This window comes from Fusarium falciforme, chromosome 3 (genome assembly GCF_026873545.1).
Source record: "Fusarium falciforme chromosome 3, complete sequence".
NCBI classification, from domain to species: domain Eukaryota; kingdom Fungi; phylum Ascomycota; class Sordariomycetes; order Hypocreales; family Nectriaceae; genus Fusarium; species Fusarium falciforme.
Window position 1 is genome coordinate 2,565,690 of NC_070546.1, and position 15,411 is coordinate 2,581,100.

General features: G+C 54.2%; 4 protein-coding genes across 4 annotated transcripts; 3 read left to right on the forward strand and 1 right to left on the reverse strand.

Moving 5' to 3' along the window:
• Nucleotides 1–493: 493 nt before the first annotated feature.
• NCS54_00408600 (ABC1 domain-containing protein) lies at nucleotides 494–2,505 on the forward strand (the record flags this gene model as incomplete). Its single annotated transcript, XM_053149635.1, has 2 exons — nucleotides 494–1,242; nucleotides 1,293–2,505. The coding sequence occupies 2 exons, from the start codon at nucleotides 494–496 to the stop codon at nucleotides 2,503–2,505; spliced, it is 1,962 nt and encodes a 653-aa protein (XP_053005610.1).
• A 3,571-nt stretch (nucleotides 2,506–6,076) lies between these two features.
• Nucleotides 6,077–7,759, forward strand: NCS54_00408700 (Septin-type G domain-containing protein; the record flags this gene model as incomplete). The annotated part of the gene is made up of 2 exons (XM_053149636.1): nucleotides 6,077–6,546; nucleotides 6,649–7,759. 2 exons carry the CDS (start codon nucleotides 6,077–6,079, stop codon nucleotides 7,757–7,759), a joined length of 1,581 nt encoding a protein of 526 aa, XP_053005611.1.
• Nucleotides 7,760–8,926: 1,167 nt separating this feature from the next.
• NCS54_00408800 (Hypothetical protein) lies at nucleotides 8,927–12,324 on the reverse strand (the record flags this gene model as incomplete). Its single annotated transcript, XM_053149637.1, has 4 exons — nucleotides 8,927–9,767; nucleotides 9,822–11,100; nucleotides 11,846–12,210; nucleotides 12,263–12,324. 4 exons carry the CDS (start codon nucleotides 12,322–12,324, stop codon nucleotides 8,927–8,929), a joined length of 2,547 nt encoding a protein of 848 aa, XP_053005612.1.
• A 929-nt stretch (nucleotides 12,325–13,253) lies between these two features.
• On the forward strand, nucleotides 13,254–14,930 carry NCS54_00408900 (Hypothetical protein; the record flags this gene model as incomplete). Its single annotated transcript, XM_053149638.1, has 1 exon — nucleotides 13,254–14,930. The coding sequence occupies one exon, from the start codon at nucleotides 13,254–13,256 to the stop codon at nucleotides 14,928–14,930; it is 1,677 nt and encodes a 558-aa protein (XP_053005613.1).
• Between the last annotated feature and the right edge of the window lie 481 nt (nucleotides 14,931–15,411).

Here is a 15,411-nt window from a genome sequence, read left to right on the forward strand (position 1 = left end):
TCACTACCTATTTAAGTACGCTTCTCTTTCTTGACGAGAAACAGAACACGCCGAACCCTGCTTCAAACGGGCTACAGCTGTTGCAAAACTACCTAGTCTACATCCATATGTAACCAGGATAACCAAGACATTTTACACAAAGGCGCGGGCTGAAGTTGTTCCGTGCAGCTCACGATAACCTCCGAGACAAGCAAACTTGATCGGTATCTCCGGTCCCCGCGCGGACAGCTGGTCGCGTGCCCCTGCCAATTCTCCGAAGCTCGCCGGCGATAAGCTTCCTGCCCCGGTCTTTTTTTTCTATCACGGACGTCATTCCTCCGGACATTGCGCAAAGTCCATCATCCCGCTTCTTCCTCTCTTTGTTTGTCTCTCTACACTCTACACCACACAATTGTCTCTACGATTAATTGTCTCTTTCCCGTTCCCAGTACGACTGCTCGTTACACCTCATGCTGCGTCGCCCTTAGCCAGATACAACCCCTCAATCGCCAGCATGTTGCGCTCCAGCATGCTTGGCTCCTCGGCGCGAGCCGCCCTGCGCCCCCGGCCCACCGTCACCGGTCCGTACCGAAGATTACAATCCGGAGGCCCGTTCCAGGCTATGCGACCACCGTCGCCGGCCGAGCTCGGTGCCCCAAAGAAGGCAAACGAATACCGAAGGGGACGGCGATGGGCTCGGCGGCTCTTGATCATATCCGCCGTTGGAGGCGTCATATACATTGGGGACAGCCAGATCTACGCATCCGGGTTCGGACGATCGATGCGCACCTTTGGGACAGGACTCCTTGTCGCCCTTGACTACAAGCTCAACTTTCGCCCTCAGCCGCTCACCGGGGGCACGGTGCAGGACCTACACAACCGCAATGCAGAGCGGTTGTTCAACCTGCTTCGCGCCAATGGAGGTCTATACCTCAAGATTGGGCAGGCCATTGCCATGCAGAGCGCCGTTCTACCCCCGGAGTTTCAAAAGATGTTTGGCCGCATGTTTGACGATGCACCGCAGGACGACTGGAAGGATATCGAGAAGGTGATACGCGAGGACTTTGGCAAGAGCGTCGAGGAGGTCTTTGGCGTTAGCTTCACGGGTAAGGAGGGTATGGGTTTGATGGAGCGCAAGGCCCGGGCGAGTGCGAGTGTTGCTCAGGTCCATTGGGCAAAGCTCGCCGATGGACGAGAGGTGGCTGTCAAGATCCAAAAACGAGAGATCGCCAAGCAGATCTCATGGGATCTGTGGGCATTCAAGTAAGTCACCGCTCTGCACCGCAGCCTTGTATGTTTTCTGACACAGACAGGACCGTGACTTGGATCTACTCCAAGTGGTTTGACCTGCCACTGTACACACTGGTGCCTTTCATCACCGAACGACTCGAGCTGGAGACCGATTTCGTCAACGAGGCCAAGAACTCTGCAAAGATGCGCGAACTGGTGAATGCAGAAAGCCGCCTCAAGGGGCGAGTCTACATCCCAACAGTGTACCCCGAGTTCACGACAAAGCGAGTCCTCGTAACAGAATGGATCGAGGGCGTGAGGCTCTGGGACAAGAAGTCCATGACATCGAGATGGCTCGGAGGCTACGGCAGGGGTTCACCGGGCGCCGGAAGCCCGTTGCCCGAGGTCGATATGGCCGCCGCCCGCCGGGAGCTCCGGACACGGCCGTACAGGGAGAATCTCAAGCCGGAGCGCCAGGAGTGGCGGGGCCGCCGCGGCCGAGGTGGACTGGGCCTCTCCACGCGAGAAGTTATGACGACCATGGTAGATCTCTTCTCCGCGCAGATCTTCAAGTGGGGAGTCGTCCACTGTGACCCGCACCCGGGAAACATCTTTATCAGACGGCTCCCCAACGGCCGGGCTGAGCTGGTCCTCATCGACCACGGCCTGTATGTGTACATGTCTCAAAAGTTCCGACACGAGTATGGCACTTTCTGGAAGGCGCTCATGACGTTCGACAACAAGACGATTGGACAAGTGACGGAGGAATGGGGTATCAAGGCGGCAGATTTGTTTGCAAGTGCGACTCTGATGCGGCCGTACGAGGGTGGTGACATGCGAACGCACAAGGGGATCATGAAGGAACTGGAGGGAAAGACGCCGGGTGAGCGACACTATGCGATGCAGCAGCGGATGAAGCAGGGCATCCGTGAGATCCTGACAGACGAGGAGAAGTGGCCAAAGGAGCTCATCTTCATCGGCCGCAACATGCGCATCGTCCAGGGCAATAACCAGTACCTGGGCTCGCCTGTCAACCGCATCAAGATGATGGGTGAGTGGGCGAGCCGCAGTCTCTTTGAGGATCCTCGACTGCCATTGGGCCAGCGCCTCCAAAACCGCTGGCGGCACGTCATCTTCAAAGTGGTCATGACTGCGTCGGATGTGGCCTTTTATATTTTCAAGGTGCGGCAGTGGCTGGGTCTCGGAGGCGGCATGGAGGACGAGATGGAGAAGCGCATGAAGGATGTTGCTCAGGACTTTGGCATCGAGCTCCAGCATGAAGTGTTTGAGGGCTGATTGCCTTGTTGATCATTGCCCCGTCGGAGGGAGGGATTTCCCGCTGTATGATTATGATAGATACTCCCTGTCATCTGTATGAAAAGTCTTGGCGTACGTTAGATAGATGGCGAGTTTGGGGGCATTATTCCGCTTTGGCGGAGGCGTCAGGAGAATCGGGATAGAGAGCGTACCCGCAGGTGTTTGCTACAAGCGCCCTGGCATCCACCTCATGTCACTTACAAGGAAACGAAAATAGAAACCACTCTTCAGTTCAAACCCGAGGGCATGGCTGGCTCCCGTGTTGAGCGCTCAATTTTGAGGCGGGGTTTCAGGAAAGCAGATTTATGCCGTGTCAGGGTGAAACCCGCACGGAGTTTTTAACCACTTGGCCTTTGGATATGAAGGAGGATGAATTAGAATTTGCGATGCGTAGCACGAGTGTTGCGCATAGGCTTGTCCTGGTGGGTAGGCGCTTACACAATGTCTTACAATGAACGACTTGAGGCGAGACCTGTAGAGATTCTGTCGTGTGGTTAACCGCCCACATTTAGTCTGTCCAGGCAATCTCGTTTCGTTTCATGAGTCAAGAGCGTCTGGCTCAAAGGGATCTCACTTGAAGTCCCGACAAGGGACCAGCTTGTCGTCGCCGTTGGGCTGCACGATGGGTGGAGCAGCCCGGTGATCTGCGACGATCAGCCCTGATCAAGTCAGCATAGGGCATGGCAGCAAGCTCACTCGACCAGTTGACGAACCCATATCTGATGGACACTCTAAAAAGACACGACTCAAAAGAGTTGAAACGAAGGTCAAGAGATGGATCCCCCAGGCTAGGGTTCGGAAAGCCGGGACAAGGTAGGATTTATCCCCGGTGGTTGCAGGGGACCTGCAATTTCAGCAGAGCAGGTCACATCGTCGTGTTCTCGAGGCAGGGGACGGAGGCTCGTCGGGCTGGTCGAAGAGGTTAGCTGCGTCTCTGGTGTTGCGACTCTGACTCTGACTCTGACTTGGGCTGGTGTTTGGTGTTGAATGTTCAACACGTGGCGTTTTGAACAATGTCTCAAGACGGGACTCGCAGATAATAGGAATCTATCGGGGAGGTGGAAGAGATTCAAACCAACCCATGCACCGTTTCTAGAAAAGCGGCCCGCAGGAGTTGAAACCGAGCCACTCTTGGAAGAGCGTGTTTTGTTTCTTCTGTCAGATGCAGCATGTGCCCTGCAATGAAAGCCGTTGCAGCTTGGTTTGCAGCAGGCTCCATCCATCCATCCATCCATTCCAACGCGTGTTCTGTGGCTGGCGTCTTTTGCGCAGATAGGTAGGTAGCCGCCCAAGCAGGAGAATGGCACTTTGCAGTTGAGGCGACGGATACTGTCCTGGTGCTATAGGGGTCCATGTTACCGCAAGTGGAAGCTCAAGCCTTTAGCGGCCCAGACCTTTGTGGGCGGACTGTGGACGGATACAGTTGGCGGGGTGGAGCAATGGGGTTGTCCATGTCTTTAGCGGACACTTTATCGACTACCGCGGTACCTGCATCAGTGGGCCGTTGAAGCTTGACGGGGAGGTACCTCAGCTGAGCCAAGACGGGCATATTGGAGCATGATAAAGCTGGAGAGGTACAAGGTGAGGATATGTGTATTCTTCTGCGATATGAGCGTCGCATGTAACCAGTTTTAATTAATTAATTGACATTGGATCCGTGTCTTGCACAACTCCAACTGAACACTTCCATCCATTGGAACCCAAAGGCATGGGCCCGTGGCGTTAAATTGGCGGGGCCTCGCGTCCCCGCTTAGTGCGTTTTGTGCCTCTGAAGCACCATCTCGGGGTACGTACCAAACTCATCCACCAAGTGCACGAACAGGAGAGACGACGCTTCTTGATGCATGGCTGAGCTGAAGGAAGCACACGATCTTGCTTCTGGCGATATTGAATGCTGCCCCTTTATGCCCTCTTTACTGGATAACTGCAGGTGCCGTGGAGCCAGTCGGTTCCCTATTAAGGATTCTGACTGCCCCCCTAACTGATCCGCCATCCCACCCCCTGGGCAAGCTTGGGTTTGGGTGTCTTGGACCCTGCGCCGGCGCTAGCGCTGCAGAAGAAGCTGGCGAATCGCATCGCGTCTGGGCCTTTCCCGAGTCTTGTTGTAGAGGGAAATGCGCCGAGAGCTGGCGACGATCAACGTCTGTCATGGACGGCAATGGCCATGGATATTAGCCACGGAGACGAGATGAGGTGGAAGTCGGAGGGAGGGCTGCGAGTCTGGAAATATGTCCCTGTATCTATCGAAACCTAAACAGCCCCGGAGGCACCTTGGTTCTTGGGCTGTGTACCTGTACCAATCGATGGTTGGTGTGTGTGACCATTGTAAATTGTTTCGTGCCATCATCACCCATCCCATCCGCCCCTGTTCTGCATCTTCCACGCCCCTTTCCGCTTTCCAGCCTTTCTTCTCTGTTTCTCCCCTGTTGCCGTTCTCGTATCTAGCGCAGTACACAGTGGGCAGTAGGCAACTCACTTACCGAGTGCCAATCTTGGCCCCCCGTCCATGGCGGGCTGCTTTCGAACAAGACTGGTGACAGCCAATCAACCACCCCAGCACACTCGAAACCATTCGAGCTTGGATTCCCCTTGCAAAACGGGGTCTCGCTGCTCTTGGGGCCCCTGGGCGTCGTTGTCCATTTGTTGCCAACGTCCTCTGACACGCATCTCGTCGTGTTTCCCCATCCGTCTCGAGCAAATAAGGGCTCTACACAACTTGCGCGCTCCCGTCGCTCGCACACACTGCCAGACCTCCACTGCAGGGAAAGCCCAGGCCAGCTTGCACGTCCAACTCATCTCCCGCTCTGCTCTGGCAGTAATTACATCTCGACCCAAGACTCCTCAACTCCAATCGAATCCAACGCTTCGGCCTTGTTTCTAACTCCTTCTCCACCCATCTCTAACGTTCACTATCGGTACTTGCACCCCCCCCCACAACCACAACCTCGCTCGACTGGCGCGCGCTCTCGCGGTCTGGGCATCCATCTCATCCCCCATCCCATCCCATCATCATCGCCAACCGTCGCGCGCGGTCTCCTCTTCCCTCCTGAAATCGCCCATCTACTTTTCCCTGTGTGTACCTGTGGCTGACTGAAGCTCGAGACCAAATACAGCCCAGACGACCTGGCTGATCTCCCCCTTGGCTGTCGACCGCCGCCTCGTCTCTCCATCGCCCGTCACTTGTCCGTCACCATCGCCTGTAGATAATCAAGCCCGTCGCCTGTCAACCCGCTTTTTACGCCGCTGGGTCTCTTCAACCCGTCGACTATTGTGCGCCCACCATCCGTTCACCCTCCGTCTCGCTCGCTCCCGCCCCCGATCTTTGGTCACTTCCACTTTACTCTCGACTCGACTCACACGCTCGGTCGTCGCTGCCCCATCCAACCCTCCCTCCATCTCCATCGCCGACCAGTAGTTGGTTCCTCCCCGCCGCTTTCCACGTGCTCCGCACCCTTCCATCCTTCGCGCGCCGCCAGCTTATGCCCTCCTTGGGCCGTCGTCCCTCCCGTCCGTCGCGACTCTTTTCTTTTCATGATCCATCCCCCAGAGGATGAGCAACGACCAGACTCGTCGTACCAGCTTCGGGATGTTGCTTCGACGCAGTAAGAGCGGTGACCTGGGCAAGGGCGGCCGTAAGGCGCAGGCCCTTAGAGAGGCCGAGCTCGAACGCCAGCGCCAGGCCGCTTCTCGTGTTGCTCCCAAGCTGCCCGAGTTCGCCAACCATAGCGAACAGCTCTCCAAGTCTTTTGGCCCCGAATTGCGACCCGAGTCGCCAGCCAGCGCCCCCCGTTCCGACTATTCTGCCATTCGACCCTCCGCCGAGTACTCGCGCGGCTACGGTGCTGCCATTACCTCTCCTGTCGCCGTCCCTGTTCCTCCGCTGCCGAATGGCGGCTACGATCCCTATGCTAGAACCGAGAGCATGACCAACCGTGGTCGGTACAGCTATGCTAGTAGTGCTATTAGCACCGTCAACAGCCCTCGTCGCGTTCGCAGAAGAAAGGATCCTACTCCATTGAAGTGAGTGTTCATTGCCCGATTACATCTGCATTCCCTTGGCGTCGAGCTACTTTTCGTCGCGTCTTGATCTTTATTTCCGTGTAAACTAACTTGAGCCTTTAGCATTCTCATCATTGGCACACGTAACTCTGGCAAGACTTCCTTTCTCGAGTTTCTCAAAACCGCACTCGCTCTCCCACCCAAAAAGCGAGCCAAGAAGGGTGATGATGAGGTCCCTGAAAACCGCAACACTCCCTCTGGAAACTTCATTCCCCACTACCTCGAGACCGAGATTGATGGCGAGCGTGTTGGCTTGACCCTCTGGGATTCGGAGGGCCTGGAGAAGAATGTGGTTGACCTTCAACTTAGGGAGATGTCAGCCTTCCTTGAGAGCAAGTTCGAAGAGACCTTTGCCGAGGAGATGAAGGTCGTGCGCTCCCCAGGCGTACAAGATACCCACATCCACGCGACCTTCCTCGTCCTCGATCCCTCTCGTCTTGACCGTAATATTGCGTCTGCGAGAAACCCAGCCATCAACGGCCAGCAGAATGGCCACGCCTCGAGCATTCGCGTTCTTGGCAGCCTTGACGAGGATCTTGACCTTCAGGTTCTTCGCACCCTCCAGGGCAAGACAACTGTCATCCCGGTCATTGCCAAGGCAGATACCATAACCACGAAGCACATGAATGTGCTCAAGAGGAGTGTGTGGGATAGCATCAAGAAGTCTGGCCTGGACCCTATGGAGGCTCTTGGCATTGACGATGAAGACGACGGCAGCATCTCGTCTGACCGGATTGCCGAAGAAGAGAATGAAGATGACGAGGACGAGATTGCTGGGCGCCGAGAAGGTGCTCAAACACCCGAGGGCGATGATCTGCCGATCCAAGGCTCGCGAGATAGCCCGGCCGCCTCCCCTAGCTCTAAACGGCTGTCAACGAGCTCTATCCGACGACACCGAGCACAGGAGGAGGCTAAAGAGAAGGATGATGAAATTCCCTTCTTGCCGCTTTCCATCATCAGCCCTGACCTGTATGAACCAGGTGTTGTTGGCCGACAGTTCCCCTGGGGATTTGCTGACCCCTACAACGAGGAACACTGTGACTTCCAGCGTCTCAAGGAAGCTGTCTTCAGTGAATGGCGCTCTGAGTTGCGTGAGGCCAGCCGAGAACAGTGGTATGAAGGATGGAGGACGAACCGACTCAAGCAGAGGGAAATTCCCTACCGCCACCGATAGGTGGCCTCAACCGAGAGCGAACCAATGGTCGACTCAAGGGAGGACATACACATACCTCGTTGATTGATCATGCTTGCTTTTCAAGCCAGCCCGCTCTCATCTCGAATGGATAAAAATCCACACGATACCAAAACCGCGACATTACGGACCTTTTTCCTTAACGCCCAAGCTACTACTTTCACGTCATAACCTTTTCGGAAACTCTGCAGCATACCCCTTTGTCATTTTGTTACATCGATCGCTTTCTGAACTCACGCACGAGAGGAGGCATCCATCGATGGATGTTCACGGAGAGACATTGTCTCCACTCGTTCTCACGGCTGATACCCCCTTTGTGAGACATTTGCTCTTCACTCGACCGCGCAGCTCTAGTCTGCTGGACCAATGATTGCAACCAAGTTGTCGACGTCCAACGGTCTCACCACCGGCTCATGACATTTTTCTTTGACTCTGTTTCTTTTCAAAAGATTTCTATCTCGAACGGCGGCGGCGTTTGTGTTAGCGGCCTCGACAAAAGAAAGCCTCATTCAAATCACAACGATACAGTTATTGCTCAACTCAGCTCACCTCTGCCCTACTGCCTTTCTTTCCCGCGTGTCGATATTTGTGTGCGTCCTGCACTGCAAGGCGCTGGTGCCTGGCCTCACAGGCTGAGGAGCTAAAAAGGATGAGGACCGCGCCCTCCCTCCGTCTTTTACGACTTGATGGTTGCACGTTGGGAAGACGCGAAGCAGCCGTGGGGAGGAGGAAGGGCAAGGAATGCAGAGGATGTATAAGGATATGTGTTGGTGCAACTCTGTAGATTTACTACTGTCCGGGAGACGTCTCTTTTTCTTAGTTTCTTTTTTTCTCCTTTACTACAAATCAATTTTTCAACGCCTTCTTTCCAACAGGGTTCGTTACTGTGGTTAAAAACACGACTGACTTGATTCAAGCCTTATTCTCTGACCTTGACCGAGCATTTGAAGCGGTAACGGTTGTGGTAAAACTCGGTTGTAAAATTCATACTACATACAGCAGCTATCATATCGATCCATAAACGCCCGCCTTTCCTATTGATGTTATCACGACCGGCCACCCATTTCATAAGGTTCATTTCAAGATACCAACGCTCCAACGATAGCGATACACTCAACAACAACTTTCGGCCACTAGGCGCAACGACGTCTAGAAGGTCTCCATGGACGCTGCCCTGAATTCAGTGCCGATCGGGCGGCCGTTTTCGTCGACGTCGGCTACCCTGCGGAAGGGGTTCTTCCCATGACTCTGTACTTTCATAACCTCCTTTGGCCCCAGCGCAACTTCGTCGAAGAGCGGGGGCAGATTTCGATCCGTCAGGAGGAATTGGACCTTGAGGTTGCGCGCCTTGTCGCGGCACGCCTGCTGATTCCGGGGTATTTCGAAGCGTTCCTTGCCTCGTCTTTCTATGACGGACCACCCACAATGACACTCGGCGATGAGCTCGATGAGCATATTGGAATCTGACTCAGTCCAGGGGATGCGCTTCTGTGGGCCTTGGCTTGAGTTGAGGCGGTTCTGGAGAGACATCTCTGCGCGTCTCTCATTGACGGCCCTGAGGTCGGGTACTGAGGACTGGGGTGGCGCGGCAGACGATGGGTCCGGAGTCTGGCTCGGAGAGGGCTGAGAGTCGGGGACTGATTGTTGAACTCGAGACTTCTTGGGCGGCGGGGGGCCCATTAATCCTCGGGGCTCCTCGCGTCTGATCGACTTGACACTACGGGTATCAGTCTCAAAGCACTCTCCCCCAGAGTCTTCTTCATCATCATCATCCGAGTTCTCCACGAACGGGCCAGGCCGCTTCTTCTTGGGTTGAGGTGGAGGAAGTGAATCCCTGAGCAAAAGATCCGTATTTTGGTGATCGGGGTAATCGAGAGGAGCATTCTGTCCAGGTACCACGAGCTGTTGATTCGATGGTGGTATCGTGCTCTCTCTCCGATTCCCTTCTTGTAAGGCCCGGATGGACTCTTGTCCAACAAACAGACTTGGCCTGATGGATGTATTAGTGCTGACTCTTGGACGGTGGCACGGTGTGGTTACTTACTCGGCCTCGCCAGTCCCGGCGCGGATAATCGACTGCGATTCGGATGCGAGATCGTCAGCTTGGCTCCCCATCATACTCTCCTGTTGGTGTTCGTAGGGAGTGAAAGCTCGAGTGCCGAGTTGTACCGAAGCTTGTTTCTCGGTAGGTTTTAGAATTTTGTAAAGGGCCTTGAAAGTACTCTGAAGCTCTGGGATCAGTTGCTCCAGACCAAACTTCTCCCTCAGCAGGCTGATGGCTTCTCCAGCCTTCTTCTTATGAACAATATTGACAATTTCGGAGACGCGTGCTGAGCAGAGCTCATCGTGATCCTCCCCTTCTCCCCCGAGTTCCAGGAAATGGCCACCGGCGAACAGCTGGGCGTAATTTATTTTCCCCTCGCCCTCATCTTTTTTGCAGAATATGGAGGCTATGAGTCTCTTGTAGTCGGTCTCGCCGGTTTGGCGGGAAAAGGATTCGATGAAAAGCCATGTGCGAAGGTCCAGCATGGTTTCTGGTTCCTGGAACATGGATTGTTCTAGGACAAACCACGCTGGAAATAAGGGCCAAAGGGTTGTCAAGAAGGATGCCATCTCCCTTTCGTTGTCGGGGTTAAAGTCGCAAAGCTTGTCAAACGCTGTCACCACATTGACGCGCGCGAGAGCGGCAGACTCGCTGAGAAAGGGCGCCCAGTCGATAAAGGGTGCCGTGTCTTCTTCCTCGTACTCTGCTCGGACGCTCTGAAAGGCGCGTCTCTTGATTGCCAGACGGCCATGGAAGACATCTGGATCCGTGTCTCGTTTTCCGATATACTCCATCAAGTCGTCAGCTGCCCTGCACAAGTCGGGGATGCTGAGCTCCAGGATTTTTCGTCTGGCGTTATTGGCCTCCAAGCCGACTCGAATCTCGTCACTGTGGTCCTCAAATGATGCGCCCTCCTCATCGCTATAAATGCTGGATTCGACATACTCGCGACCATCGGCAGGCTTGACATCCTCAACAAACTTTTCATCCTCGCCAAACTCGGTCTCATCGTCAACCCGACTGGGCTCCGTTGCGATGCTCGCAATACTAGCGGTATCGACTGGAGCGTTGCGCCGAGCCACCGGGTCCCTCAAAAGCTTCCCTTTGGACTCTTGCGTGCTTTGGCTCTTGCGCGGTGAAGAGCTGAGAGGGTTAATCCCTCTATGTCGCGTCGCCATCAGCGGCAGTGAGGGGGCAGGTGCAGGCGCATAGCGTCCTGCGCGCTTCGCATAACTCCTGGTCTCCATCGAAGCGATGAGTTGCAGGAGACGAAGAGACACTGTCAGATGCTGTAAGTCTTTTGAGAGTAGGCAGAGACGCGCGGATGATGGTTGCTGAATGTTTGTTTTGCGATCGTCTTGCGACGCTGACCCTAACCCTAGAATTTGGCTATGGCGCAATGCTGTGATTGGCTAGAGCGCTGAAGAGCGCGTAGTGGGGCAGAAGTGAAGCATGGACCATCCGTCTGGGGACCTGGGAACCAATCATCCGCTCGAGTGCTCTGTCACAGCTTGGACCGAGTTTCGCTGCCTTGTTAGGCACGTGGGTATAGAAATAAACAAGATGCCAGAGGATCAAGAGGGTTACCTAACTCCTCATAAGTATAATAAATTAATTCATCAAAATATTATAAATAGTATAGAATCTAGGATATTTTTATTTATTTTTATTATATTTTAATACCTATATTCAGGGGAGACTAAGCTAGTTTGTTTATCCTCGTGTCTCGGTTTTTCCTTGGCCCAGGTGCTAGGGCATGTTGTGAATTGATGCGCGGTAAATGCACCCATCCGCTGAGGATTATGTATGAAGCCGAAGAGGGGGGATCTTGTCCAGAGCTCTATATACAATGGATGTGGTCCATATCGCCTGTACTCTCCAGCTCAGGTTAAGCAAGACTTCTTTGAATTTGCCTGTCCATATGCATTACGCTCTCTTCTTCGTCTTGGATGCAGCCATGCGATCCGGACCAAAAAGTCCCGCAAAATAGGCTGTTCGTGTCAGCAGGAGAAAAAGCTGTTTACAAATTTCAGCTGATGGTCCAAGGCGATCGAGAAACCCATCCCTCACCGTCATGGCAATGTTCCCCCAAGCCATAGCGTTCCACTCAACAGGCCTTACGAGCTTTCCCCACCCAAGCCCGTAGCAACTGAACCCGATGTGACCGACATCACCGAGCCAGAGAGCGACGAGGTAGGCCCGGACGACCTTGTTTTCGGATGTTGTCGATAGGACTGCTATGCCAATGAAGGCCAGCAGCAGATACAGATTCCCCAGCTGCCAAGCCACTACAATACTTCCTTCAGAGGTAGCAATGCCATCCTTCTGAAAGACTTGTTCGCCAATGAACCAAGCTGGATCAATGACCGCTCCGAGGAAGCCGGCAACCCTATGCGGAACGTGAGCGGCTGTACAAAAAAGGACGGTGTTTATATCCTTACAGGGAGATTGGTTCAATTATGGTGAATACCACACGTGGAAAGGTTGGGAGAGAAGACGCCATCGTCACAGGTCAACCAATGTCTGGCAGATGGTCACACTGAAGTCGCAAGGTGTGTGTGGCTGGCTCTCTCAGTGGGCCAGTTGGAGCTGGAGGCACCATCTGATAACCCGCTTCCGTTCCCCAGAGGCCAAACCCGAAGCCGGCTTCCGAGGCCGGTCCCCAACAGAGCAGAACCGGCTCATCACAAGCGAGACTCGTGCAGAGAGAGACTTGCCGATGGAAGGGCATTGGCCAATCCAAACCGCCCATGATCCACTGCAAGGGGGTTCAAGTTGAGCCGAGGCGCTACCCCGGGATAGGAAGTGGTGACCCACTCTTTCCCTCATATCGGTCAAGCTCCGGAAAAGAAATCAAGGTGATAACTCACGATAAGACCAGCCTTCCCCACTCCTGGAGAGCAAGTCTCGCCATAACAGCATTTTCAAATTCAACACCAAGAAAGCGCTCAAGATGATTTGTTGATTGAGTTCCTGTCTTGAATGAAAGCCAAATGTTGACTTTCAGTTATCCTAGAATTAGATTTGGTTTCGGGGCACGGTGGAAGGTGTCAAGGCCTCGGAGAGCTACGGGCTCCTGTTAGTCGAAAGAGGATTTGTCCCTTGGCCAGCTACGGAAACCCGCCCTTCTCCACTAACGAACCAAGGCCCAAGGCCCAAGGTCCAAAGCTTCACCATGTGGCGATTTCACGTGCTGCTCCAACAGAGAGACAAGCAGGTGAGACCTCAGGCGTTAATGACCCCGACTCTGTGTGAATCAGTTTCCCATTCCCATGGCCGAAATGGCGCTCTGAGCTCCTGTCCCTCCTCAACGGCTGTTTCCTTTCCCCTCCCCCTCTCCTCTCCCTCGCCTGAACCTGTGTGTGCCTGTGCCTGCTTCTCGGTGGCCCTCGACTTATACCCAATGTGCCATCCCAATCCCGCGAGCCCACGATGGCCACGATCGAGCCACGCTTGATTCATCTGCTCAACGAGCCGACGACGCCCCAGATTCCGCATACCGACCTTCCCCCGCTGCAGTCTCTTCCGCTCCCCAAGGCTGCCGACCGAGCCCTGCCCCCGCTTGAGCCCGACACGAACCCGCGAGGCGAGAGATCAGCCGCCGATACCCAGCCCATCGCCAACGGTGTTGGCCCGATATATCTTGGGGCTGATGATAGTACCCTCGATCCTTGGAGGGAAGGAAGTCGTCAAGATGGGAAATCAGCGGCGACCTCGGGACCCTTTCCGCTGCGTCTGGCGCTGGGTGATTCCGACGCCCCGGAATCATCCCACTCGATAAGCCGGATGCTGGATGACAGTCCCGATCTCCCGGATGATGCCTCCAACAAGAAGCGGCACCGTGGGCTTCATGTCAAGGATGACTTTGTGCAACTGCCACAGCCTCTCAAGAAGCAAAAGGCCGCCCAGCAGGCGCCTGTCATGCCACCTATCATCAACGGACTCCACGAGCCCCCGCCACACGCTGCCCTGTTTCCGCCAATATCGTCCGATTCATTTGACGGAAAAGATGGCGCACAGATGAAGATGCTGCACGAGTTCAACCAACCTACACAGGAGACTGACAAGAATTCCAATTCCAACAAAGGACGGAAACGGGCTACCAAGCCCAGAAGAAAGTGGTCCGAGGAAGAGACAAACCATCTCTTACTCGGCGTCGACCGGCATGGCGTAGGAAAGTGGACCAGTATTCTTGAGGACCCGGACTTCAAGTTCAATGGCCGAACAGCTGGAGACCTCAAAGACAGGTTCAGGACTTGCTGCCCCGATGAGCTTCGCAAGTCTAGCAAGTCATCTGAGCTTGGCTCACCGTCACGCTCCGGAAAAGGGACGAAACAGAAGGGTAAGACTGATACTCATTTGGAAAAGATTTTGATAGATGGGGATACTTCTTCAACAATGAACAAGACCTCGGTTCCACAGAACGACACAGACGGAACCCCGAAGCAGAAGAAGAGTCGTGCACACCGCAAGAAGATGGAAGATCTCGTCGAACTTGGGATTCTCGGGCCCTTCAAGAAATCCCATCGTCGTGAACGTCGGCCTTTCACCGAACAGGATGACCGAGAAATCCTCGAGGGTCTCGACACTCATGGCCCTGCATGGACCAAGATTCAACGGGATCCTCGCTTCCATCTCTCGAGCCGACAACCCACCGACCTGAGAGATCGTGTACGCAACAAGTATTCCAATATCTACCATCGTATAGAGAAGGGCACGTTTCAGACCAAAGAGGCCAGCCGCGGGAGCGATGTCATGGAACCGTCGGTGAGCATCTCGATCGAGAACTCACTCAAGTTGTCAAAGAGTACTGCACTTGAGCCCCAGACGAACCGCTCAACATCGCGAGAGGATCTTCCCAGGTGGCCACTACAGAGGATGGACACCGGGGACAGTCTACACGCAGTCCAAGGATTCGAGTTTGGAGAAGCTCCGGCCCCCCAGTTCATGGGCGGCGAAATGGACATTTCACGCCTACTTCTCGATGATGCAAAGCTAGCACAGGGGAACCAACGCTTTGGACTCGAGGGAGTTCCTGGTCTGACACCACCGTCTGGTGCTCCACAGGAAGCTCGCAGTAAGGAGGGGATGCAACACCCGGGGAGGTAGTACAAGGTGCTGCTATAACGTCATGAGCAGGATGATCTGCACTAATGTTTACGAAGGTTCCGATGCTGGAACAGGAGTTGGGAAATATTGAATTGAACAAGGGGTCTGGGCGTACGTAGATTGGAAGACATCCATGGGACAACAAAAATGGCAGCACGCGCTGGTCAACGGCCATTTATTACGGGCTGACATTATACACTGGCGCTCATGGGAGGGAAAATACGGGTTGCCTCGCAGGCAAAGATGGATTGTTTGAGAAAAGTTTTAAAAGGAACATTGTTAGATATCCTCGAATATTACTGACGAGACATGGCACTGGCCATCCATCAGACCTTGGTTGGTCTGAAAAGTAATACGGCTTTCAGTTGTGAAGGTTCTTAAGTTGCAATGAATCCGTAATGACTAGTGATGAACAATGGCGACAGGAAATATCTCTAATGTTGATAGGGGCAGAGAATCCTCTTGTCCAAGTTGAACCACT